The sequence below is a fragment of the Scyliorhinus canicula genome, chromosome 20 (assembly GCF_902713615.1).
Source record: "Scyliorhinus canicula chromosome 20, sScyCan1.1, whole genome shotgun sequence".
Lineage (NCBI taxonomy): Eukaryota > Metazoa > Chordata > Chondrichthyes > Carcharhiniformes > Scyliorhinidae > Scyliorhinus > Scyliorhinus canicula.
Window position 1 is genome coordinate 27,984,996 of NC_052165.1, and position 27,929 is coordinate 28,012,924.

The following is a 27,929-nucleotide window of genomic DNA, read 5'->3' on the forward strand; positions in this document are numbered from 1 at the left end:
TACTATTGGGGCCCATTTTTTACACTAAGTGTGGTGAACACAAATCTCAATCGCGCCATTGAAATCAACGCCAAATACCCTACTTATCTCGCCCAAAATGACACTCAGTAATTTTTCGGTGAATCGCGCACTTAGAATTTTTTTCTGCAGTGTGGGACTAAAGATTGCAGCAAAACCAGCTCCTCGGATATCAGGGTGCCAATTTTGAAAGCTGCCCAGATCTCAAAGTTAGGTCGAGTGTGATGATATGCATGAGCAATCCTGTATTTAAGATGTACATGACCTCCGACCAGCAGGTAGCTGTGAATTCTACCATGTGACTCTGTGCTTTGGGGAGTTGGGAGTTAGTCGTGTTGATGGATAGTCATACTTGCAGTAGCTGTAGGATAATTTATTAGTGTTAGTAGTTTTCAATATATCTGTTCCAGTTATCTTTAGCATACATTTATTTTATAATAAATTATTTAAACTCGTCAACAACTAGACGTTCTATTGTGCAGCATTCCTACTGGCCAGTGCACAAGAGGTTCCCACATCCTACACCCATGAACATCGCGACCACCCCCCCGCCACTCTTCTCACCCCGCCGCAGACATGGACATCCCAAAGCCTTGACCCTGGAGTGGTAACCTATCCCCATCACTAAATGTCAGCGGGAGTTCCCCCCACTCACACCACCCAGGCATGCAGATGACCCGTCCCCACAGCCAAAAATCCTCATCGGGATTGGGGATTCACTCCCCCTCCCAAAGTGAGCATACCCCCCCTCCCAAAGTGAGCATACCCCCTCACCTTTAAGCCACCACCCCGCTGTTCAGGCATTATACTCCACTGCACCCCCTCCCCTATTTCATGGGCATGGCCCTATCAGGCTCCAACCCTAGGCTGGGCGCATGCACTGCCCATGTGGACCCTGGCAGTGCCAATCTGGCACCCAGGCATTGCCAACCTGGCACCCCTGCAGGTTGGCACTGTCAGGATGCCAGTTTGGCACTGTCAGGGTGGCTGGGCACTGAACTATCCTGTCCCTAGCTACCTGGGGGCTCCATTGTCCTCCAACCCTCCCCCGGCTTGGCCATTACATCAGGTTTCCCTTTTTGGAGGCCAGTAATAATTTGTGCCCGTGCCAGGCCTTGCTGGTGGGGCTGATGAATACTGAGAGCCGGGAGACCAGCCTTGAATGGACTGCACATATTTAACTGACTCAAATAAATACGTAGATCTGGGCATGATCCAGGTCACGTTGGGCGTAGTGGGTCGGGGCATCTAGTGCAGCTCAGCGCAAAACCAGTTTTGGTCTCTCCCGCTATGCACTCGACATAACGGGATCGGCGCCGGGCGCAACATGGTGGGAAAATTTGGGTCTTTAGTCTCTCAAACGGAGAATCCAGCCCGAGGTAGCAAAGGCCGCTCCACAAATTTGGTTTTACTGCCCCACCCCCACTCCTGGACTGATGTTTCATTGCCCAACATGTTATTGTGCTGTAAAGTCTAGTGTCCTCACTATTTTAGATTATAATGTGAAATATATGTTGATGGAAATGAGTGAAATTGATCATAACTATTGTTGTATGTTGCAATTCATTAAGCTACATCATTCACTTTACTGCATCACACATAATTGTTTGGTAGGCTGGTTTTGAACAAATCTAAGAAGCTCTTGTTTGAAAGACACAGGTTCAAGTCACATGATGGGCACTGCTCTTACACCCCTGGATCAAGTTACACTAGAAACTACCATAAAATACACTTAAGGGACTAAGAGACTTAACATCATTAGGCAGTCACGGCAGACCTGAAATTGTAATAATATCAAAACTCATAGATGGAAAAATTGTTTCAGAGTATAACTTTATTTACAATATATACAGTACAGTCAGTGTTTCATTGAAACACGAATGTAGCATTGGCAATAATGGACTCTCTTTGCTAACAATCAAAATCCCTCCATTCACATTGTCAGCCTTTCACAGTTAACGGTATAGAATCATACATACAAGATGACTTTTACATAATGTCAGGGATAGCCTTAGTGTCTAAAACTGCAACATACATGAAGGCATTCTACCCACATTAATTAAAGGGATATGCTAAAGGCAGCAGTCATGCTTCATAAGCTTTCTGCACTGCATGCTTGCACTGGTACAAATATTTAAGGTGATTTATACAATATCAATGCACAAACTCTTTTGTTAAAGTTCTGGTGTTTGTCTTCAAAACATGAACTTCAGTAGTACGTAACAGTTCATTCTATGCATTTTGTAACTTTTTTCCAAGGAATTAAAAATTATCATGTTAATTGATTAATTGTTTCACATTTTTAGAAGGGGCAATGGTTTGAGTTTTCTGTAACAGTAAACTCTTCAAATGACAGATTTTCAGCATCCACAATTTACTCAAATCTTTTCCATCAAATCAGGTATGGTTTCAAGGTTGAACGACTGAGGTTCTATTTGACAGCAGCAACCAGTAATCCAGAACTTACGAGCGTTCATTTACCCATTATAAACAACTACACTGTGCCAGTTCATTCACCGGTTTGGCATGATCACACTGTTTTAGCACTTGACATTGTGTTACACAAGTTACATCAAACAAAGTAAGCACAAAGCACTGAAACAGAGTTCCTTCTACCAGTAGTCAGTCTAAGTACTTCAAACAGCCATTGCTGCAGCTTTGATTTGACTTAAATGAGGGCCCATTAACTGTTCTCATAAGGACTTCATGGATCCATAATACCTTTTAAATATTGACAATATATGTACACATTATCCAAGATTATGTACATTTTTATTTACATAGTCATAAATATGTTAAATTATACTGATTTCCTCCAGGTCTATAAATATTCCGGCAAATAGCAAATAAAAAAAACACATCATAGCAAGTTAACTGTCATAGGAAGCACAATGTGTAAGTTTTCTTTCAAGTAACCAGGTGACAGCAGGATAACACTAAGAGGCAGAAAATCAGTAAGGGATGATAGGCAAATACTGAAATATAACATAACTTTTAATGCAATCTTAAATTGCTATTTTAGGTCCCTCTTTCTAAGTTCCACCGCTGCCATATCCCATTACTTTGTGTCAATTATCAGTGACAATGTTAAAATCTTCAACCTTTTTTTATACTGATAACAGATGGCAAAGGGATATGCAAGGGGACCAAAAGTGAGTGGTGTAGTGCCTTTTTTTTTAGCTTTCGTTGTTGATAAAAGTACCATATTGTTCATTACAATCACACAATTTCAACTCCCAACAATTGCTGTTTGGTTTCAGACATGTGATATAGAAGGGACAATGTAGTGATGTTTTTCTGCTCCTACACTGTCACGAGTTCACTTTGTTTAAAGGGTTTAATACAGGTACTACAAAGTGTACCACTGATTTTATTAGCAGAAAACAAAATGGCACTCCACAAGGAAGGACCATTCTCCCACTTACATCGCATGTCCAGCAACTGCAGCCAACAAGGAGGAAGTTTAGAAAATACGGTCTAATTTTTACGAAGTGGAATAAATAACTACAGATCTGATTAAATGCCACAACTGTGATGAACACAAGGTACAAAAGTTATTTGAAAAGTGTAAAATCTATTTCAATTGGTTTGTGTTAATTTAGTTTCTAGATGCTAATTTTCTCATATTTATTATACACATTGTAGCACTGTAACAAACAGCGTTGTTAAACAAGAAAACCCAGCTTCACAGAAATACTCTGACCATGCTAAATTAGTGTGCAAGGTATGGTACCATGCTTGACTCCATACACTGTCTCCTCAAGCTCTTGCCAATTAAGGGATGTTATAGCATGTCTGTAAGGGAAGCCGGGCTGTTTCAGAGGAAGAGCTATCTACTGTGCCTTATCTGTCAATGTGTTTTTTAAAAAACATTACATTCTGAACTGAAGTAAACACAACTCTCAACTAAAAATTCAGATTACTGTCTCAAAATTGAACTAGTCAAGTCAATGTCCACAAATAGCCTTTCTTTAAAAAAGGTCAAAAATATTATTATATGTTTACGTGCTACTTTTTAACCTACCAATATACAGTGAACTATTCAGGCACACCTACGGGACTTTAGATACTGTAATTACAAACAAAAGTCAATTTTTTAAGGATCTGTAACATTTTGTTCTGCCAAACATGTGGCCTTATAAATACATACTGTACACCAATTAGTCCATTCTCTAGGAATGGTATTATTACTGCTTGGGTCCCACATTACTCAATAATGATTATAAGATATATAATCTACTCTTTGGAAAACAATTCCTATCTTCTAAGAAGACAGCAAATGTGAAGTTTGCCTTCCTGAATTCTTGGAATTTTGAAGGGGGAAATAAATACAGTTGTTGTTCTTGGGGAGAAAGATTCATAGAATGCCTTTTTCCTTCCAGATGAGTATGTGGTTTACTTCTCTAGCAGCTTAGTGACCATCGCTCGCTGGTGCATGGTGGGTCCAGTCGAGAATGATGAGTGTCATGCTTGAAACCATAACAAATATGCCACTGATAAGGAAAATTAATGCCTAGAAAAGAAAAAGAAAAAGATTTAGTACATTGTTTTCACATGATTTATGCAGTTAAAATAAAGGTGTTTTGCATGTGTGTGAAATGATTCACAAGACATCACTGTCAAGATTTTAACTCAGCGAAACCCAACTACTTGCATGAAGTTAAAAATGGGCCCTTTAATTCTTCTGTGGGGTGTAACATTCGACGTTATACGATTAATTTAGTATGCTGCATTGCCTAATTCTGAAGTCTTTAAAAAGGGTTATTGTTTACAATGAAGAGAGATATGAGATACATACATAGATACGTAGAAGATAGGAGCAGGAGCAGGCCTTTTGGCCCTTCGAACCTGCTCCACCATTTATCACGACCATGGCTTATTATCCAACTCAATAGCCAAATTCTGTTTTCTCCCCAAGTGCTATATCTAGCCGCCTCTTGAATATATTGAATGTTTTAGTATCAACTACTTCCTGTGGTAATGAATTCCACAGGCTTACCACTCTTTGGGTAAAGAAATGTCTCCTCATCTATGTCTGAAATAGTTTACCCATAATCCTCAGACTGTGACCCCTGGTTCTGGACACCCTTCATTGGGAGCATCTTCCCTGCATCCACCCTGTCTAGTCCTGTTAGAATTTTATAACTCTCTATGAGATCCCCCCTCATTATTCTGAACTGCAGCGAGAACAATACTAACCTAGTTAATCTCTCCTCATATGACAGTACCAATATCCCTGGAATCAGTCTGGTAAACCTTCGCTACACTCCCTCAAGAACAAGAACATCCTTCCTCAGAAAAGGAGTCCAAAACTGCACACAATATTCTAGGTGTGACCTCACCAAGGCCCTGTATAATTGCAGCAACACATCCCTGCTTCAATACTCGAAATCTCTCGCAATGAAGGCCAACATACCATTAGCCTTCTTTATCACCTGCTGCACCTGCATGCTTACCTTCAGCGAATGATGCACAAGGACACCCAGGTCCCGCTGCACACTCCCCTCTCCCAATTTACAACCATTCAGGTAGTAATCTACCTTCCTATTTTTGCTTTCAAAGTGAATAACCTCACACTTATCCAAATTATCCTGCATCTGCCATTTATTTGCCCACTCACCCAACTTGTCCAGATCATGCTGTAGGATCCCTGCATCTTCACCCTCCCACCCAACTTGGTATTATCTGCAAACTTTGAGATGTTACATTTTGTTCCCTCATCCAAATCATTAAAATATATTGTGATTAGTTGGGCTCCTAGCACCGATCCCTGCGTCACCACACTAGTTACTGCCTGTCAATTTGAAAAGGACCCATTAATTCCTACTCTTTGTTTCCTCTCTGCCAATCTGTTTTCTATCCACCTCAATACACTTCCCACAATCCCATGCACTTTAATTTTGCACAATAATCTCTTATGTGGAACTTTGTCAAATGCCTTCTGAAAGTCCAAATATACCACATCAACTGGCTGCCCCTTGTCAACTGTACTGGTTACATCTTTAAAAAATTCCAACAGATTCATTGAGCATGATTTCCCCTTCATAAATCCATGCTGACTCTGACTGATCCTGCCACTGCTTTCTAAATGTTCCGCTGTAAAGTCCTTGACAATGGATTCAAGAATTTTCCCCACAACCGATGTTAGGCTTACTGGTCTGTAATTCCCTGTCTCTACCTCCCTTTTTGAATATTAGAGTGATGTGGAGATGCCGGCGTTGGACTGGGGTGAGCACAGTAAGAAGTCTTACAACACCAGGTTAAAGTCCAACAGGTTTGATTCAAACACGAGCTTTCGGAGCGCAGCTCCTTCCTCATACCTCGCCATTCACCTGAGGAAGGAGCTGCGCTCCGAAAGCTCGTGTTTGAATCAAACCTGTTGGACTTTAACCTGGTGTTGTAAGACTTCTTACTGAATATTAGAGTGTCATGGGCCACCCTCTAATCTGCAGGGACTGTTCCAGAGTCTATAGAATCCTAGAAGATGACCACCAATTCATCTACTATTTCCAGAGCCACCTCCTTAAGCACTCTGGGATGCAGATTCTGGGGATTTATCCGCCTTCAATCCCATCAATTTTCCCAGGCAACATTTCTCTACTAATATTGATCACCCTCAGTTCTTCCTTCTCACTAAACCTTTCATTCTCCAGCATTTCTAGTATCTGATTTGTGTCCTCTGTTGTGAAGACAGAACCAAACTATGTATTCAATTCCTCAGCCATTTCTTTGTTCCTTATTATGCATTCCCCTGTTTCTGTCTGTAGTGGGCCTACATTTCTCTTTACTTATCCCTTTCTCTTATCATATCTATAGAAACTCTTAGGGCGAGATTCTCCGACCCCCTGCCGGGCCGGAGAATCGCTGTGGGGCGGCGTGAATCCCGCCCCGCCGCTGGCTGCCGGATTATCCGGCACCGGTTTTTCAGAGGCGGCGGGAATCGCATTGTGCCGGTAGGGGACCGTTTGCAGTGGTCCCCCGGCGATTCTCCGCTCCGTGATGGTCCGAGTGGCCGCCCATTTTGGCCAGTCCCGCCGGTGTAAATCAAACTAGGTCCTTACCAGCGGGACCTGGCTCTGCGGACGGCCTGTGGAGTCCTCGGGGGGAGGGGGGGGGGGGGGGGGTGCGGGGGTATCTGGCCTGGGGGGGGGGGTTCCCCATGGTGGCCTGGCTCACGATCGGGGCCCACCGATCTGCGGGCGGGCCTGTACCTTGGGGGCACTCTTTCCCTCCGCGCCGGCCGCTGTAACAGTCTGCCATGGCCGGCGTGGAGAGGAACCCCCCCTGTGCATGCGCTGGGATCACGGCAGAACATGCTGGTGCTCCCGCACATGTTCCAACTTGCGCCGGCCTAGCCCCTGAAGGTGCGGAGATTCCGCACCTTCCAGGCGGCCCGACGCCGGAGTGGTTCACGCCACTCTTTGGCGCCGGTGTGTCCTGCCCACCAGATTCCGGAGAATCCCGCCCTTAGTGTCAGTCTTTATGTTCCCTGCAAAGTTTCTTTCGTACTGTACTTTCCCCATCTTAATCAATCCCTTTGTCCTTCTTTGTTGAATTCTAAACCACTCCCAATCCTCAGACCTAGTATTTTTCTTGGCCAATCCGTATGCTTCTTCCTTGGATCGGATGCTATTTCTAATTTCCTTTGTAAGCCATGGTTTGCCCCTCTTACCCATTTTGATTTTGTGCCAGACAGGGATGAACAGTTGCTGCAGTTCCCCCATGCGTTCCTTGAATCTTTGCCATTGCCTACCTTTAAGTAACTCTCCCCAATCTATCAAGGCCAACTCATGCCTCATATCTTCATAGTTTCCTTTATTAAGATTCTGCACCCTAGTCTCTGAATCAACTACTTCACTCTCCACCTTGATAAAAAATTCTATCATGTTATGGCCGCTCATCCTCAAGGGGTCTCACACAGCTAGATAGGCAATGATTCCCTTCTCATTACACAGTACCCAGTCTAAGGTGGCCTGCTCTCCAGTTGGCTCCTCCACATATTTGTCAAGAAAAACATCCCATATACACTCCAGGAATTCCTCCTCTACGGTACTGTGGCTAATTTGATTTGTCCAATCCATGAGAAGATTTAAATCACCCATCATCACCGATATTCCCTTATTACATGCATCGCTAATTTTGTGTTTAATGCCATTCCCAACATCACCACTGCAGTTTGGGGGTCTATAAATGACTTCCACTAATGTTTTTTGCCCCTTGGTATTTCTCAACTCTAAAATTTAATTTGTCAGGGCTGCACAATGGGTGGTAATGGGTCCGCCTCCCAATGCCCACCTCACTCCATTTTCCCTTAGATCTGAGGTGGTATTATTTCCCTCAACCATTTGAATTATATAACAACTATCATTTCCTATAGAAGGCATACTACTCGCTGCTAAAATGCAATGGTAAAATAGAACAGCGGAAATTTATTGTCATCTATCAAGGAATCTGCTTATCTTTAAATATGAACGGAATTATCAGATGTTTGCTATTATCAACACAACTGCTCAATGTACTTCAAAATCCAATTTGGTACATACCCCAATCTTCTGCATTGACTTCATAGGCTCTTTCTTCACAAGTTTGAGGTAAAATGCAGAAGGTAGTATGAAGATTAACATAGCAGCAGCAGAGGAACCTGGGCGAAATGGGGAACAAAGCCAGAACAGATGAACCTACATGAAAACTCAGTTCATTTCCAAAGTGCAGGTGAATGGCATTAAAAGGACATATTTTGTTTCATATATTTACTTACCTATGAACCCAAAGATATCCCGAATGGTAGGAACAAATATCACCAGACAGTTAATGGAACCCAGAATCACAGTAGTGATTATGGTGTGACGCATCCAACTAAATTCTTTACTGGGAAATAGCAGCTGCTGAATAGAGGTACGAATCTGTGGGAAAAGATTATCATCACTTCAATATTCTTCATCTTACACAACATATATCAAAGCACCAAAAAGTGAAAATAGTAAATATTATGCCACCAATAAGTGACGTGCAAGTTATGTCAAAGCTGGTGTTACATCACTTCTGCAACATTATTAATTTCTCGCCCTGACATTAACTGCATAAGGACAAGGGCAATCCAATTGGATAAGCTGGGGATGGATTCAAGTCTGTCAATACTGGGAATTAAAGTTACTGCTCTAATGAGAGTAATGATTCCAAGTAAGACTAGATAGGGAATATTAGATATTTTGGTCTGGGCTTCACATTGTCCAAACTCTGACAGTAAATTTGGAGACTCATTCAAAGCCATAAGGATAACGGGTTTTTAAAAACCACATTGATGCAGCAAGTGTTCCTGCGCTCAGGTTGAGGTCCATTCACATTAGTGGGGCAGAACACTTCAAACCATGAGGCAATCCAACTTTATCCTCATCAGGATTATGGTTTGATGCTTTGGTTACTGGAACAAACTGCTCTTCTGAAGCAAAATTTTATATCCCCATGATATTTCACAGTGGTAGAGAGTTGTTAAATAAAGAAGAGCAGGAAAAAAAAAAAACTGGATGAGGTATATTGGCCAATAACATGCTGACATCAGTTGTAACAGTCACAAAAGCAAGAATACTTGAACTGAATCTTTTCCCAATTGAATGAGATACAATATTGCCTAACCTCAATGTCCCACAAAGACGTAACCGGAATGGTTTAAAAAAATCTATGTTAAAAATATATGTGCTGTGAACTTGAATCAGGAGCCCAATTTTAGTGGCAGAAACAACTGAAAGCACTAGGCTATATTGAAGAGAAGGTTTATTTTCACCGATTATACTTACTGGAAAGAGAACAACTGGAACTGTCAGCATGACAGCAACGAGCACAGCCAGACGGACAATAAGGAGGACAATGTCAAATCGATACACTTTTGAATAAGTGTGAAGCAATTCTGGCTCAACGTTTCCTGCAAAAAGGATTCAGATCATTAGTTTTCATTTTAAAGTTTGATTTACTTTTGTTTTGAAATGTGCAGTGAAAGAAAATGCCTCAGGGTCAATTCAGAAACATTTCCAGTCATTTATTTTGTTAAATGTCGATCTCATCTAATTAACAGCAATTGTTTTGCGACTGGCTCTGAAAACTGGCGTTTAATGTTTTGACTCTAATTTGTCAATTCCTGCCTCGTAATGGTTATTTGATCATTTATAATGAATAGCCAAGTTACCATTATCAGATCAGCAAATGCTGTGAGCTCAGAGACCTACGCTATAAGTCATATAACTAAACCTTGAACTGTCAGCACATTTATTTAATTTTAAAACCTATTTCACTGATTCCTTGGCTCTTTAACATTATTAGAACCACCACTTTGGATTAAACTGTACGACAACCAGGCTGCCCCGGTCCTACATTTACTGGAGTATCTTAAGTTGCTCGTAAAACAGGCAACAACTCAGAAAAATGCATAAAAAGCCATCCCAAAAGTTTACTTCAGCCGAAATTAATGTATGTAGCTTTAAATTGCATAAAATGTTTGTGAACATTTGTTGAAGCTCTTACAAAAAAACATGTAATTGCTAAATTTTATACATCAGAGTAAAAAGGGTAGAGAATGTTATGTAGAACTTACCATTGAACGTCAGGTAGCCAAAGAGAGCAGCCAACAGGTACATAACAAATATAAAGAGAAATGAAACATTTGACACTCTCTGCATTTTCTTGCGGGACCGGCTGAAAGGGAAAGAAAATGTTGCTTTGATTGATTCATTCACTTCAGAAGGTGCATTAACCCCTGACAGAGTACAAATATTCATTTTAGCAGAAAGCTGAAATTACTGGATTCACTGAAGTCGATTATAATAACTCATTTGTAAATGATCATGCACTTCTAGCTACTGCTTCGAAATGTGACACTGAATATCTTGTCTAGGAAATCAACAAGAAGTATTAATTTTTTGGCAAATGCTAGTGTGGATTGTGTTAAGAATGCTAAGAACAGAATGTTTTTTTCTCTCTGGGAACCCAGTGTTAGAATCAGATATTGCAAGCTTCGGTGCAACACATGCCAAACACAGACAACAGTTTTTTCTAATTTGCCCCTGGGATGTATTTCAATGTCATCTTCTGAAGAGCCCTGTTGAGAATTCTCAATTCTCTTCACCAGGTCCATATACCAGAGGTCTCTTTTAGTCAGTGCCCATTTCTCCAAAACTATGGACATTTGTTAATTTGGCCATTCTGAATTCTCCCTCCGTGTACCCGAACAGGTGCCGGAATGTGACGACTTGGGACTTTTCACAGTAAGTTCATTGCAGTGTTAATGTAAGCCTACTTGTGACAATAAAGATTATTTTTTTTTTTAATTAAAATTAAATCTGCAAATCTATGCAGCCTGGGAACTGAATCAGAACCATCCCCAACTTGTTTAATGGAGGACACTTCTATTTAACCCAGAAAGAGATCTCTAATCCTAGACTGGAGCAACAATATAAAATAATGCCTTACTCTTTAAGTTCTTCATAGATGGGGAGTACAGCTGGATGACACACAAATGCAAATGTCAGAATTGGCACAGCATAGACAGTCTGCAAAATAAAAGGAGAATGGATGGGTCAATCACACATCAATAAAAATAGAAAATACTCAACATAATTTCAATAGCAGATATTATGGATGTTTTGCTCCACTTAGTGGTGGTTGCATTGTGAAATATCATGTTTAATATTATCAAACTACATACAAATATCATGTCTTAAATCGGTGTACAATAATATCACGATCTTTTCAATAAGTGTGAAAGTGCACATTATGTGTTTAGTTCATACATGCCTGTGAATTGAAGATAAAATATTTTGGCTTGCAGATGTCTTCATCTGTTGTATTATACATTATAGTGGGCTCGGATCCACTTGTAACTGTTTTATATGCAGCCGTGGCAGTCGCCATTATGGTGGCATTCAAGGTAACATTCTCTAGATCTTGTTCCAGGTCAGGCAATGGACAAGGGATATGAGCGCTCTTGTGAATCACCTGCAGGTTTTTATAAAGTGAGATTAAGAGTTAAAAGGCTACAAATGAATGATTATAATGCAGAATGGTGATTAACAGAAAACACATTTACTTTCGGCTAAAAGATACTTCGATTTCAGAAAGCTATTTTTATTTTTCTGCCCAGAGAACAGAATAGGCTCAACTGTCCCTTTTACAGCAGCGCCTGTTCCTCATTATCCAGGTTCATGCATGAAGAGTGGACATTTGTGTAAGGTACTGGAGGGGAACACCCACTGGAGGGGAATGACCCAGTGTTATTCACTGTCTCGAGACAGAATGCAGTAACATCTGAGGTCCATGTAATCATTCTGAGAACATTAGACAGATTGAGTGACTGCCTATCCACCTTTACTCCCCTGAATATTTAGTAATGGAGGGGCTTCCCCAGGGTTTTGTAAAAGAACACCACCTACTCAAGTAGTCAGATGTTCAGGACATGAGATCCCTGGTTCAATATTTGTCTGTGCTGCATTAGTTCACCCCAGGTGAAGAAACCCCAGGGTTGTCCCATTTCAGCATAGGTCATTCTGGGACTCACCTTTGATTCCCTCCAAATAGAATAAGCCTGTGATAATCACCGTTTCGAGATATAAAAACTCACTTGGACATGATATAAGAAGGATGCAAGGGGTGTGATTTACCGGAAATGAGTCCCGTGTTGATCGTGTTAAGCCGGGTGTTTCTGATCCCGCTCTTAAACAGGACTCTGCTTCATTTCTGGGCCTCGACGAGGAATGTCCTGCCAAAGCCGCACTTAGTCCCATTTCCTGCTTACACCCCAATCTCTAGATCCTCCATTGTGGCCTTGGGACTCCCCCCAATGCCCCAACTCACCAATAAAGGAGTCATTGAGCCCGCCTTCACCTCACCTCATAAGGGCAGAGTATCCCCGGTGCCCAATACTGAGCATTGGCATTATGACACTGCCAGTGTGTTAGGCTGGCAGTGCCATGGTGCCCAAGGATGCTAGGGTACCACACTGCTCAGGGCCCGACCACCAGGAACTACCGATCACCTAGCAGACCATCCCCACCCTCCAAATATCAGTACGCCTGGTCCACGTTTGTGGAAACCAGTGCTAAACAGTGCCCGCTCGCGGTGTCCGAGGGGAGGTTGTTTTGTCTCGTGGGCTGGGTAGATTCAGCCTAGGCACATTCAAGTGACACTAACTGCTCACTTGAATATGCATAGAGGTCAGGACCCAGATTGCAACGTTGACGAGACTGGTAAATCTCACATGAGGCCTCTCGCAAGACTTACCGGCCTCTACGCATCCCGAGTCGGGCGCGGTGAGGCCAAAGGATTGTGTCCAAGGCCTTTGCAAGAGTTATCATTTTAGGAGTAGTGGGCAGGAGTCTGTGTAATGTCGGGGAAATTATGAACTAAAACTACTTTTCAATTGTCTCTGAATTAAACAAACACAATGCAACTTAGCAATAGTTGAAAAAAAAATGAAACACAAGAGACCCTCTGCAAGACTGACTCTGGCATTCAATATTTTACTCAGTTTGCTTTATCATTTCCAACATTATAAAGCCAATCTCATACTTACAACTATTAGGAAGAAAAGCATGCAAAGAAGGGACAGCCCACTGGTATAGCCCAGGTAACCTGTAAAATAAGACAAAAGATTGTGATGACTGGGAGTCAGCAATATCTTTCAACTGTTCTCTAATGAATGATTTAATACTTGTGCATAATTAGTGTAGCAAAATTAGAAATATATTTTTCGAATGATTTATAATTTTGCCACACACAAAGACATTCTCTCTGATTTCTCTTCAGTAAAGTTGCTATTCAAATATTTCCCCCCAATGGTGAACAGATAAAACATGCCAGGAGAGATCAACTGATTATTAACATCGCCCCTCGAGTTAATGTACAATAACACTGTGCTGAGGTATGCAATATTCAAATTGAAACCCGAGTGCAGATAGGGCGAGGTCTGACACACATGATTTGAGTTCTGTCATTTGCTTTGCTGAAGGCTAAAGTTCAGTCACAGTCTCAATACTATTACTAACTAACTTGTGCATTCCTATCATGCAGATGTAAATGAATAAAGTATGAATTCCCGATCTTTGGTGCCAAGATTACGATTTTGGAAATTTCTAGACAAACTACATAAATCCCAGACCGTCCGCTCCAAAAGTAATGACTGCCATAAATCAAGGCTTTTATTCTCTTATTGGTGACAAAATTGCAGTGTAAATTGCTCACCCAAGTTCTTCAGAAGAGACAAAGGAAAAATTATGATGAAAGACACCATAAGGACCAAGTAGTCACCATTCAGGTACCAATGCCTGCAAAAGAAAATGAACAAATTAGTATTGTTTTGAATAGAATGACTGAACTTTCCTAACATTGTCATTTTAACATTCTACATCATCCTTAAAGGTGCAGTACATTCCGTAATTTTGAAATATGGTTTAAAGCTTTGACGTCAGAGTAGCTTTTGCAGTTTAAATTCAACGTTATTGCGATGCAACTGTGATCTGTTTTCTCACTCCTTCCAGCCAAGGGAATGTATAGTGAAACACTGAAGTTGGAACCGGTTAGAACCAGTTTGTCAGCTTACTCCAAAACAAACATGAAAATGGAACGAGGTAATACCAGTCCAAAACACTCATTAGCCAGGTGACACCCGCGACCAGGTGGAACAAAAAGGGAAAACATGTTGCAGCCATTCCTAATACAGTTGAAAGCCTCCACTGCATTTTTTAAAATGGAAAGATAAATAACTAAAATTTACAAGTATTTGGCTTAATATCAAAAATTGTGACCAAAACTCATTTAACCGCTTGCACAAACATATTTATTTTTTTTAAATCAGAAATTACTTTTACTCTTGGCACAGGCTGACTTCTAATCGTTGCCAGGCAGCTAGGTGACTTTGTGGTATCTGAGCCTTCCTGGTCCAGGATTAGAGGTTCCAATTTGTTATTTTGCTGCCAAGCATTTTTAATTGATGAAGTGCCTCATCATAATTAATGGTGCCCTCTTTCACGGAGAAGGGGAGATTGTAATAACCGGTGGCATTGCCAACCTATTGTTCCTAATGCCACCCTTATGACTTGAAACAAATGGAACATTGACTGATATTTTGATAATTAGCATATGGCCAGGTAACCATGGATTATGCATCAGTTCATTTAGCCTCCAACATCATACATATTCATGCATACTTGCTCATGCAAGCTTTACATCAATTGATTTGGCATTGTTATTGTGGCATGGTACATCAAATGACCCAAAAATGGATCAAATATTTATTTGCAGGAGTTATTTAATTATAAGTGGATAGGGACAGAAACATGTCATCATATAATTAATTTTTGTTACATTAAGAACAAAGTGCAAAAGTAATCTATTTAGTAAAATTTGCAGTGCCACTCTTTACTGTTAGAAGGCACCCATGTTTTATAAAAGCATTTACAACGGTCAGCCGAAAGCTAAACATGAGCCAAAGTGCTAATGTTACATAAAGATAACAGCAAATTAATGCGGATGCTGGAATCTGAAAGAAAAACAGAAAATACTGGACAATCTCAGCAGGTGTGACTGCATCGGTGGAGAAAGGGCAGAGCTAATGTTTTGAATCTTGATGACTCTTTGTCAAAGCTTTGACAAGAGTCAGCCAGACTTGAAAAGTTAGCTCCCTTCTCTCTCCACAGATGATGTCAGACCTACTGAGATTGTCCAGTGTTTACTGTTTTTGATTCAAATATTACATTATCTATTCTAAAAGTAATTAGAACATACCAAATAACAATAATTGTTGAAAAGCCAGGAAAGATAAATGTACACATTTTAATGTGATTTCCCAATCACTGTTGTCTTTTTCCATTACGTTGCTCCATAACACATTCACAAGCTTCCCATGATTGTGTATTTGAAATTTAATTTGGGTTGGATTACGAGGAGTGGTTGAGTAGACTGGGACTGTACTCGTTGGAATTTAGAAGGATGCAGGGGTTTTATATGGTTGTAGAACCATATAAAATTATGAAGGGAATAGACAGGATAGATGCGAGGAGGTTGTTTCCACTGGTGGGTGAAAGTAGAACTCGGGGGCATAACCTCAAAATAAGGGGAAGCAGATTTAGGACTGAGCTTAAGAGGAACTCTTCACCCAAAGGGTTGTGAATCTATGGGATTCTCTGCCCAGTGAAGCAGTTGAGGCTCCTTCATTAAATGTTTTCAAGATAAAGATAGATAGTTTTTTAAAGAATAAAGGAATAAAGAGTTTTGGTGTTTGGGCGGGAAAGTGGAGCTGAGTCCACAAAAGATCAGTAATGTTCTCATTGAATGGCAGAGCAGGCTCAAAAAGCCAGATGGCCTACTCTTGCTCCTAGTTCTTATGAGTTACATTATATATCTGCATTGCAGAATAACTTCCAGTTTGGCAATAGAGTGAGTTGAGTTTTCCAGTTAGTGGTGAACTAGCGGCACCAGCCATTCATTACACATGCCCATAGACTTAATGTGGGGTTTTGCATCAGAACTTACAATGATTAGAAAGACATTTTAGCATAGCACCCACTACATGTGATCTGTGTGAACAGGGCAAGAAACTATTTATCTGCTTAACCAGGCTAAAAATCTGTTACAGAGGACTGAGTAGCTTGAAACAGATGGTGCATGTTGGAATAGTTACTTAAATGTTAAAACATATAAAACAAGGGAAATAATGAGAGAGAGGGTTTGAAGAGACAGAAAAAAAAGTGAAACAAAAATGTAATTCATTTTGTAAGATATTGTCATAGCAAAGCTTTTGGAGGAGCAGAGCAACATGGACCCAATTTCCATCTTTAATTGAATATGTACAATCATCGGACGTTGCTGCCTGATTTTCATTTTGATCATTGTGTTGCTAGCCTCACCCTTACTTTTAACTGAAAAAAATCCAAGCTATCAATGTGATCTGTGGTCTGAATTTAATCTGTTTACTTTCTGTGATTGATTTCACGACAATCTTGAAACAACCTCACTTGGGTGCCATAGATGTTATCCAACCTGCCTGTTCTTTTCACGGAAGCTGACTAACTAACAGAGCATTTCAATCAAACCCAAGTGTTTCTCACTTGGACATGATTAGGCTAGTAGAGGTAATAATCACAAGTGTGACTTTAAAGTAACTACACATGCTTGGCGCCAGTGGCTGTGTATTGACCTCAGATTTCACTGGGGAGGAGGGATATGCATGCCAGGAGCACAAAAACCCCACTGCTCCATACTTACCTTCGACAGCATGGTCAAGATAAATCAGTGGCCTGTGGCACCCTACATGCAATCTATTATAGGAACATGTCATGCCCTCTTACTGTTCTACTTGGATTGTGTTTTGGCTAACAAAGTTTTGGATAGGAACTAAAAATCTTAATTGTATATTAATTGAGTGTTTAATTGTAATCGTGAGGTTGGAATTATCTGGGGATTGAGAATGTACTCAAAAATGCATATATATATATATATATATACACACTAAAGATTATGCTCCAGTTTATCCTTCACCGCCTGGCTATCACAGTAGAAACACAGAAAGGTGGCACCATATTACATTCGGCAGTGGCTGGATATCCTCAGACACCAATGAAAATTAACCTTTCACAAAGCATTGGGCAGCACGGTAGCATTGTGGATAGCACAATTGCTTCACAGCTCCAGGGTCCCAGGTTCGATTCCTGGCTTGGGTCACTGTCTGTGCGGAGTCTGCACATCCTCCCCGTGTGTGCGTGGGTTTCCTCCGGGTGCTCCGGTTTCTTCGCACAGTCCAAAGATGCGCAGGTTAGGTGGATTGGCCATGATAAATTGCCCTTAGTGTCCAAAATTGCCCTTAGTGTTAGGTGGGGTTACTGGGTTATGGGGATAGGGTGGAGGTGTTGACCTCGGGTAGGGTGCTCTTTCCAAGAGCCGGTGCAGACTCGATGGGCCGAGTGGCCTCCTTCTGCACTGTAAATTCTATGATAATCAGTAAGTAGCATTATTAAACTAATGACAGCTACCAAAATTTGCGGTATCAAGATATTTTGAGTCAAATGAAGCATTCTACTTACCCAAAAAACTGATACAAAGCAAGATTCTGAGCTAGATTCTGATGAAACCAGAATGCTGTCACCTTAAATCCAAGTCTACATTCTTCATCTAATTAAGCGTTTTAAGACCTTTAACTCGAGTAGCAATTATTAGTAAGCAAGGGAGTTATTGAAAAGATTAATATTTCTGGAAAAGTACTGAAATATATAGATGTATTTGCCAAGATGTGCCTAATATTATTCAGCAACTGATTCAACATACCCAGTATTTTCCTCAAGTCCCAGGAAAGCTTGAATGACTATTGGCAACTCGTATTTCACTATGTAGAGGTAGCTTGATGTAGCTGCAGTCAAAAGGAGGAGAAAACAAAAAAAAAATTATAGACTCTCTACGCTATGGTATTTAGTCTAAACGTGTTCATGCTGGAATAAGTAAGACATTAGAGAGGAGGTTGTCCTGTTAAATGAATAAAATGCAATTTTAGGGAGGCAAGTAGAATTTTACCTCCGAAGTTCTGCATCGTAATTGAAATAGATGCTGCCAATTTCCCAGGCAGCCCAAATGCTTTGTGTCCCAGCTGTTCATAGACCAGCGAACCTAGAATAAAACAAAACGGTGTAATAAATCATTGCATAGGAAATATTTAGTAGAAATTGGTAGATTTTTGGTCATTTAAGCAAAGGGCTTATTCATTACCTCCTTCTTTTGCAGTCTTCAACAAAAGATGTATAGAATATAATGAAAATATTGCTACAGCACTCAAAAGGATCCTGGAAAAAGAAGAAAGACACATTGTAATGAAAATATTAATACAATTATTATTGATTATATTTGAAACAAAAGACTGCCAGTTAAGATAACTGTTCTCTGTATTCTCCATGGCAAAGTCTCTACCAATCAGAGTCCACTTGCCAATCAATCAGCACTCTCTTTCCATGCAGTATGAATTGTTGTCCTCTTTATTGTTGTTTTACCTTGCACTGCACCTGATAAGTGCAAGATGAAAAGCTTTGATATTATATTTATTTTTTCAGCAGTGCCCTATTTTAAAATATGATGTCTTGCAATGAATCAAAAACAGCAGGCTGAATCCTCCTTAAGTAGTATGTGGAATTGAATTTACATTAAAATCAAATTAACTGACTGTAGCATTAACAAACACGTCTTTAAATGTAGTGAAATAAAGTGACTGTAATCAATTTTTCATTATTTCGCTTGAAAGAAAAATTAGTTAGCCAATTTGAAAACTGTTTGGCATCCACAAAATTAATTTTAAAATGTTAATGGTTTGTATTTGGATTGAAAACATGCGGTCTTGATAATATTAATCATTATTAAACTGCCGATTAAGAATAGAATATCTTGTAAAGCAGAATTAACTGCAACCTTTACCAATGAATCTAATATTAGAAATGTGTCTCTATTTGATTTCATAGGTTTCAGCATTATGGCTTCCTTACTAGGTGCAGAAATGAGTTTCACATACCAGGGGGCACTTCCTCACAATCTTTTCTTTCTATATGACATTTAAAATATGGCCTGCTCTCATCCAGAGAAGATCAAATTTTCAGAGTAACGGCTAATGTGAATCAACTGATACTACACTCAAACTATAAATAGCTCCTTTTGGGATGAAGTGTAATCCATTGTCTTTGTGGCCAATGTCTCATGTGTTTTTTCTTCCCCAATGGCATGACAACTATGTGCTACATACCAAGATTGAACTCACTCCTTTGTTCAAACCTTTGCAGGGCTTTAGCAAATCTTATGATCATTCATGATATTATTAAGCCAGCACAAAGAGGCATGAAATACTGGACACTTCTCTTCCTGTTTTCTAACTCCATTTTAAAGATACACATTCACATTAAACCTTTTCAGTTGCTTTGTCTGGGTTGCATTTCAAAATAAGCAGATCAATAAGGAGTTTAGATATCCTTAAAAGGCAGTTGCTCTTTTAATGAAACATTCAGATTTAAACAGCATGAAAATGACTATGTACATCTAATTAAATCTAGGAAGTTACTTTCTTACAACAATCCTCCTTATATTTCAGAAATAGTACCTCCAATTGCCCTGAATGCATTGAACAAGCAATCAAGTCTGAGCTATTCTGTGTTCTTTTTCTCCACTCTTCCCATGCAAATGTCAATTAACTGTATCTTTGCACACTACAACAGCAGTACCATTAAACATATTTGGTTTTTAAAAATATTTATTTGAACTCAGATGCACTTCACAGTTAAGAATATGTTGGTATTCTCATTGATGAATCACTATGTTGATAATTAAAGCTTCTACTGTTAAAGGGACATGACTAATCTCACTGGGATAAAGATTTGATCCTCATTCATTGAGATGGTCACAAGATCATTTATCTGAAACAAGAAGTGTAGGGGCTCTATTGTTTACTTTGTTGATTCAAAGAAACACACCCTTATTAAAATGATTCACTTGAGGCCAAATATTTTAAATGCCCCTTGGTTAAACATTTAATATATAAAGGGCCCACTAAACACTTTCCCTTGTTAATACTACTTAACACATATTTAATTTATGTCCATTCCTTAGAAAGACGTCAAATAAATAATTGGTTTGTTACACCGTAGCCTGCATATTTTCCCATGTTACATTTGGCTAACTGCAATCACATGATTAATCTATTTCTACAACATAATCCACTGTATGACCATTAAGACAATTACAGTATTTATCACAAGTCTGACCTTCTTAGACAGGCTTAAAATATGATTCTACTAATTAATTAATTCAATTGAATCTAACTGGTCACTTTTAAATGCTTTGTTTGTAAACACCCCCTGCCCACACCCCCTCCTCCCCTCAAGGAAACATGTCAACGTCTCCCAGGCCTTCTTGCACAATTATTCAAGGTTACATTTAATGAGTAACTGATAAGAACAGAAGGAAGCCATCTCGAGTTCTATTTATAAATGACTAATCTTGAACTCATTGAACCAGCAACCAAGTCTGAACTGTTCCATGCTTCTTTCGTCCACTCATCCCAACATATACAGATGTATCCATTACTCATTGTTATCTTGGTTAATTTATAACAGTTAAAATAATATTTCTGGATGATTTAAAATATTAAAGCTACAATAAAACACAGGGACAATGACAAGAGGAAAATCATGCCTCAACTTTCCCACTTATTAAAAATCTATATATTAAATTACTAATTCACTAGGAACAGCTATTATCTGTATTGCTTTTCCTATTTGTATCAAGCTACCAGCACTTAATTTACCAGACCTCGCATTCTTGTATGCAACACTGGATTGTTGCTGCCAGTGTACATGTCTGCAATCGTAGTTTAAATGTCAATCCAAATGCCAACGGTTGTTGTATATTGAAATCTCATGATTTTAAAGTTCTGGTAGTGTTCTCCTCCCCCGGGCATGTGATTAACCAGGAGGTAAGGCATACAATAAAGGACCGCATTAGGTTCTGCTGCAGTCAGTGCTGCACTGCAGTGTCAGCAGGTTAAGAACTGCATCTTACAAAGCACGTGCTTTTTGTTTTGTCGTATTTCAAACACTTACACAAAAAGTGCGATTCCAGTGTTAGCCATGGCATATGCCAGTCCGAGAATTCCGCTGCCCATGATCGCATTGCTGAGATTAAATGCAGAAATTCCAAATGAGGTATTGCCAGCTCTCTGGAGAAAGGGGATAAACAAACAGGTTACCAGAGTCACAGCTGCTCTGCAGCAGCAGGTTTTCAGGGTATGTAATATTCCCGACACTTGAAGGGAATGATAAACAAAACATGGAACACTTACATATTCTTCTTCAAATTTCTTTTTGCCATAGTATAAATTTGGCAGAAAATTCTGGCTTTCTGCATCGATATCAACATACTGACTGGAAAGGAAAAATAAAATAAAATTGTGGTATTATACAAAACTGATTTGCTGGTACTCTTACATTAAATGTAAATCATTAATTTTTAATGCATCAAATCACGAGTTAAGAGATTTGAATTATTCATTACACCATGTGATGGGCTATCCATTTCAATGCAGTACAGATGGTATAAAATAGTTGGTGTTGCAAATAATGTTCCATTAAGTATAATCGACAGCAGCATTTTATAAAATTCAACTTGACATTTCTCATTTTGAGAGAGTAAAAGCCATCCCTTACCTACTGATGGGAACCTTTTTAGTGGTTGCATTTTCTGGGTAATGGTATTCATTACTGTTAGTGCTGCTGCTGTCGTCATCAGGGCTGATGTTAAATTTGTTCATCTCCGTTATAGTCATGGTATCGCCAGCGGATTTTCTGGAACACTGCTAATTTTGTACTGAGTTCTTCTCCTCTTGTTGCTGCTGCTGCTGGGAATCCTGTCCCTTTCCCCCCAGAGATTTGCCTCTTTTCTTTGCCTGTGTTTTGTCCGTGTGGCCCCCTAAGGAAATAGAGCAACATCAATAACCAAGTAACCGACAGAATCACCTCCTTCATTGTCTCTCCACACGTCACCCCGCAACCTCGAATGGAAAAATACTGAACGAGTGGCATTGTGCTGGTATGCTAAACAAGTAACACACCATAAACACAACAGCAGCGACACCAAAAAAAACCTGAATACATTCAAACCGATATCAGTACAATGTATTGACATTTAGGTCGACTTAATTGACAAATATCATGCTGCAATCTCCCAAATCGGTTCTGATAAATTAGTTCCACATTCGCAGCTAACCTTTAAATATCTATATTTTAATCTTTCTGCTGTGAGATTAGGCACATCTAACGTGGGAGAAAACCATACCACGATCAAAACAATGTTGTATCTGCTTCGCGCTGATGAACGCTCTGCTAATCCCACCTGGAGGGGTGGGTGGCGTTTCACTGACTCATCAGCCGACAACATTGAGACGAACACAATTCCTTTCCGCACGGTTGATTAAAGCGCCAATTCACTCGGGGAAACAAAGTCGAAATACACAGGACCGAAATAAAATCACATTCCTCCGTATAAAACGAAAATATCCTTCGAAACACACCCTAAAAAACCCTGATCGTTAAGCTGTTTCAGGGAATGAATGGGCAACATTGCCTTGTTATTGCATCATCCCCTTTGAGGATCCGCATTAAACATCCTCACATCATGCTAATGTAAATATATATAGATAAATAGATAGATCTAATACCGCCAGTAATAAAATCCAAATCCATGTTAGATAAAGAGCTTAAAGGTAACATTGTTTAGCACTGTATCAAATCATCCTACGATAATACATTTAATCTAATCGTTACAATATAGACAATAGCTCGAACGCATCTCACCTCCCAGACGATGACCTTCTCGATCTGGCTCTTTGCTCCTTTATTTACAATTAAGGTGGATATATGAAATCTCAATTTTGGATCCAAAGTATCAGAGTAAAACAGAAAGCCTGCAATTAACAGAGTCGATTTATTTCAAGTCGCGGAGGTTGTTTTCAAACGGTTAATTCTCAAGCTGCCTGGTTTGAACCTCGTTCCAGTTGAAATATATATGTACGTATATTTATTTTTGAGGACTGTACATTAATGGATTGAGGTAATATCCGAATAATCCACAGCACAGTTACTGAATCTATGTTACTCCCGCGTGTATCTCATCTGGAATAAAAAGCAGATCTTTCAGACTCATATAAGAAGCAGTTGGCGAGGAGGGGCTTGGCGCTGGGACTGGATACCATTCGTCAGTGAGAATAAACCTCGCCCCCCCAATTGTAAATGGAAGATATAGAATTTAGTGTTTGTAAACAAAACCTTACAATGATCAGTATTAAACGTTTACACGGATTCACATCGTATTTTAGTGATTGCAGAGGTGACTTTTTCGGGAAGGGGGGGAAGAGTAGGATTATAGAAATCTTTCTTACGAATTTTCTGTATTTCCTGCCGCGATACGTTAATTTATTCACATTAACATCAGAATCAAAACCACTCCTTAAACCCCCAACATCAAAAATACGTTCTTAGAAGCTATGGCAGGAAGTCTATCGAAACAGGGTTAACGTGGGGATTCGGGGGGTGGGAGCAATCACCCGTTTAAATGAATGGAGACAGATTATTTCTGTTACAGTAATATCCCAAGATCGCCATCAACAAACCCACTTTAAATGATAAATTAAACTTTTTTTTACAGAAGAGGCGGGAAAATTAACTACAAAGGTGACAAATTAAATTTGTTAGCAGTCGTGAAAGGGTCAGTCAAGCTGGTACAGGGATACCGATACTGTTATCAAATCTAGCCGGTGATCCCTAAAGAGAAATACTAATATCAGGGCCCCCAACATATCGGTACATCCAGTTATTGTTTACATTGTGAATTAAGATGTTTCTTTGCCGGTGAACACGTGTATGGAAAATTACATCTGTTTTGTTATTTGCACCGCCCCATAAAAAAAACTCTCCATTGCTCATGACCGCCCCCGGTCGACCCAAGATCCATGCGTCACCATGCAGCCGCTCCCTCGTTCAATTTCCCTATGGAACGGGTGACTGTTCCCGCTGGAATGGGTGTGTGTACCAGATTACACACATGACCGCTCCTCAGAGTGTTTGCATACAGCGGAATGAACGCTGCCAAGGACATGTTGGGAGGGGAATGACATGATCAAAATCAGCCAGACATATTAACACCCACGGAACACACATGAGATTGCGATACATCTACACAGTGACTCCCATTTTTAAATCGAAACGCATCTGCACCCATCAGGTTTCAACAAGTTGCTTTGCTATCTCGTAAAAATGCATTTCAAAGTCTAATTACAATTTATTATTGTCTTGCAGCAAATCGCACCATTTGTTGCAATATTCTGTCCGATGGTAAAAACCGCCAGAAATTGCATCAGACGATTAAACAAGAGTTCTACAGTGAGAATAATCTCGCCCTCAAGGGAAATTCAATATTATGCCGGTTGGAGCATTTGCTCCTACCTTTCTTTGTTAGAAGTGATGGCCCGTTTGGAAATCAAATTTGTGGCATATAAAAGACAAAATAACTGGGTAATTTTCCCCTCCCCTCCTAATTTTTATTATTCATACTTGGGATGTGGCCTTCACTGACTGGGTCAGTATTTGTTGCCCATCCCTAATTACGCTTCTGCTAAGGTGCTTGTTAGGGCATTTAAGTGGGGGACAGTTAAGAGTCAACCATGTTGCTGTGGATTCACATGTAGGCCAGACCGGGTAAGGACGGCAGATTTCCTTCCCTGAAGGCCATTAGTGAATCAGATGGGTTTTTACAACAATCGGCAACGGTTTCATGGTCATCATTTGACTTTTAATTCCAGATTTTTTATGGAATTCAAATTTCACCATCCGCCATGGTGGAATTCGAACCCGGAATCCCAGAGGAGTGCCCTGGGTCTCTGGATTACTACTACTACCACCTCCCCTAAACTTGCAACTGACAAATGATTAATGGTAAAGTTGCAGGTTGAAGTCAGTAAACCCTGAATTCAAGATCTTCATTAGCACTGTTGCAGAAATTTGGAATGTGCACCACAGTGGCATCATAATATCTCTGGGGGGGGGGGGGGGGTGTAATCTTTCGGAGCAGTGGACTGGACATGTGTGTCATTGGGAGGGCCACCAACTCTGTTCAAATATATTCCTGGGTGAATCATCCCATGGACCCCCCCACATTCCCATTTCCAACCACAGAGCCAGGTAAACAGTTTCCCTCCTGCCCCCTAACCTCAATCTTCAAAATATTTATAATTTATCAATGAAAATATAAAACAAAAGGGTGTAGCGCAATGGTTAGCACTGCTGCCTCACAGCGTCACGACCCAGATTCAATTCCGGCCTTGGGTAACTGTGTGGAGTTTGTCTACGTGGGTGGCCCAGTTTCCTCCCACCGTCCAGAGATACATAGAACATACAGTGCAGAAGGAGGCCATTCGGCCTATCGAGTCTGCACCTATCCACTTAAGCCCTCACTTCCACCCTATCCCCGTAACCCAATAACCGCTCCTAACCTTTTTTTAGTCACTAAGGGCAATTTATCATGGCCAATCCACATAACCTGCATGTCTTTGGACCGTGGGAGGAAACCGGAGCACCCGGAGGAAGCCCACGCAGACACGGAGACAGCGTGCAGACTCCGCACAGACAGTGACCCAGCAGGGAATCGAACCTTGCGCTGTGAAACCACAGTGCTAATCACTTGTGCTACCGTGCTGCCCAGATGTATCAGTTAGGTGGATTGGTCATGCTAGATTGCCCCTCAGTGTCCAGGGATGTACAGTTATGGGGTTATGGGGATAGGGCGGGTGGACAGGTGAGTGGACATGGGTAGAATGCTCTTCTGAAAGGTCAGTACAGACTTGTTGGGCCAAGTGGCGCATTCTGCACTGTAGGGATTCTAAGGAAGCTAAAAAATAATATATTTTTTAATACTTCTCAGATTTTCTTGCTTGTAATATTGTCTAGAAGATTAACATTTTTAATTCCTGTACATTCCAGACTATCATGGAGAATTAGCAATTCTCAACAAAACAATTGAAATGTTGAATTATTTTAAAACAAATTCTGCAAATGCTGGAAATAAAACAACCTAAAAATAAAGGGAAATTACACAGTAGGCCAGTCAACATTCAAAGGGAAAGCAAATTTCCTGACCAAAATGGTATAGTAATGCCAGATGAAACCATGTATGGTGCTCTGTTGGAATATATTTGAATAAGTGTCCTTATTAGTTATTGAAACAGAAGAAAGTGAAGGATTTTTGGACTTTAACTTGTTTAATTGCCTTCTAAAGGAATTAAGTTTGCAGTAAAAGACTACGAAAATGGCTGTTTACAATGGCATGCTGGGAGGCATGACTAAACTCTGATGCTGTTGCACAAACTGTCTGGATAGTTGTATGCAAAAAAGACTTTGAGAGACCGTCACAGAACCAAAAAAGTCCCTGACACCTTCAGTAGTTCTCATTTGCACAAATGTGGGGAAAGGACAATGGAAAATTACTGAGAAGTTATGATTGTCAGCAAATATGATGTAAGAGATGTTCTACAAGACTGACCAGTGCTCACTGCGTGGGTCAGATCAGAAGGGCCAAGACTCAGGATGTTGGTGGATTATTAACTTTTTCACATGCAGGGTGTCAGCTGAGGATTAGCCTTCCATATTCATGAATCATAAGAATCAGCCATTTATAAATTTCAAATTGCATTACTGATTTAACGATTGCACGTATCTCTATAAACGTCTTCTGCACTAACGCTAATAAAACCATTAGTTAGAGAAGTTTAAAGTCTTAGAATCATGTAGAGTCATTAGGGGGATCAGGGGTTATGGGGAGAAGGCAGGAGAATGAGGATGAGAAACATATCAGCCATTATTGAATAATGGAGCAGACCCGATGGGCCGAATTACCTAACTCTACTCTAATGTTTTATGGTCTTATTACAAAACAGGAGGTGACCATTTGGCCTTTTGAGTCATGGATTTCTGTACAGCAACTCAGTCAGTTGCGCTCTGCTGTTCTATGATCATGAGGTTATTCATGAAGGCCCCAACTTCTCAACCTTGCCCCTCACCTAAGGTGCAGTGATCCTCAGGTTAAATCACCACTAGTCTGCTCTCCCCATCAAAGAAAAAGCAGCCTATGGTCATCTGGGGCTATGCGACCTAACCTTACCTTTTACCTTCTCTATCCCCGTAATCCTGAAAGTTTAGTTCCCTCAGGGGCCTTTCCAATTTAATTTGGAAATTATTTATTATCACCCCTTCTACTTCCAGGTCATGACTATTCAATCTTGATTAATCTCTCTTTTCACCAGCCTAGTAGGTAAAAGAAAATATTGTATAAAAGACTTTCAAACACTGGAGGTCAAAGAA

At 40.2% G+C, this 27,929-nt stretch overlaps 1 protein-coding gene across 1 annotated transcript; it reads right to left on the minus strand.

The window, feature by feature from the left end:
- Positions 1-1,834: 1,834 nt before the first annotated feature.
- slc38a2 (solute carrier family 38 member 2) lies at positions 1,835-23,707 on the minus strand. Its single transcript, XM_038780135.1, has 16 exons — positions 23,373-23,707; positions 22,227-22,488; positions 21,863-21,944; positions 21,624-21,739; positions 18,757-18,830; positions 18,565-18,657; positions 18,322-18,403; positions 14,245-14,327; positions 13,577-13,635; positions 11,803-12,003; positions 11,479-11,558; positions 10,604-10,704; positions 9,813-9,937; positions 8,777-8,921; positions 8,562-8,659; positions 1,835-4,531 (listed from the first exon to the last, which is right to left on the minus strand). Exons 2-16 carry the CDS (start codon positions 22,343-22,345, stop codon positions 4,430-4,432), a joined length of 1,560 nt encoding a protein of 519 aa, XP_038636063.1. The 5' UTR covers positions 22,346-22,488; positions 23,373-23,707; the 3' UTR covers positions 1,835-4,429.
- Positions 23,708-27,929: the final 4,222 nt, after the last annotated feature.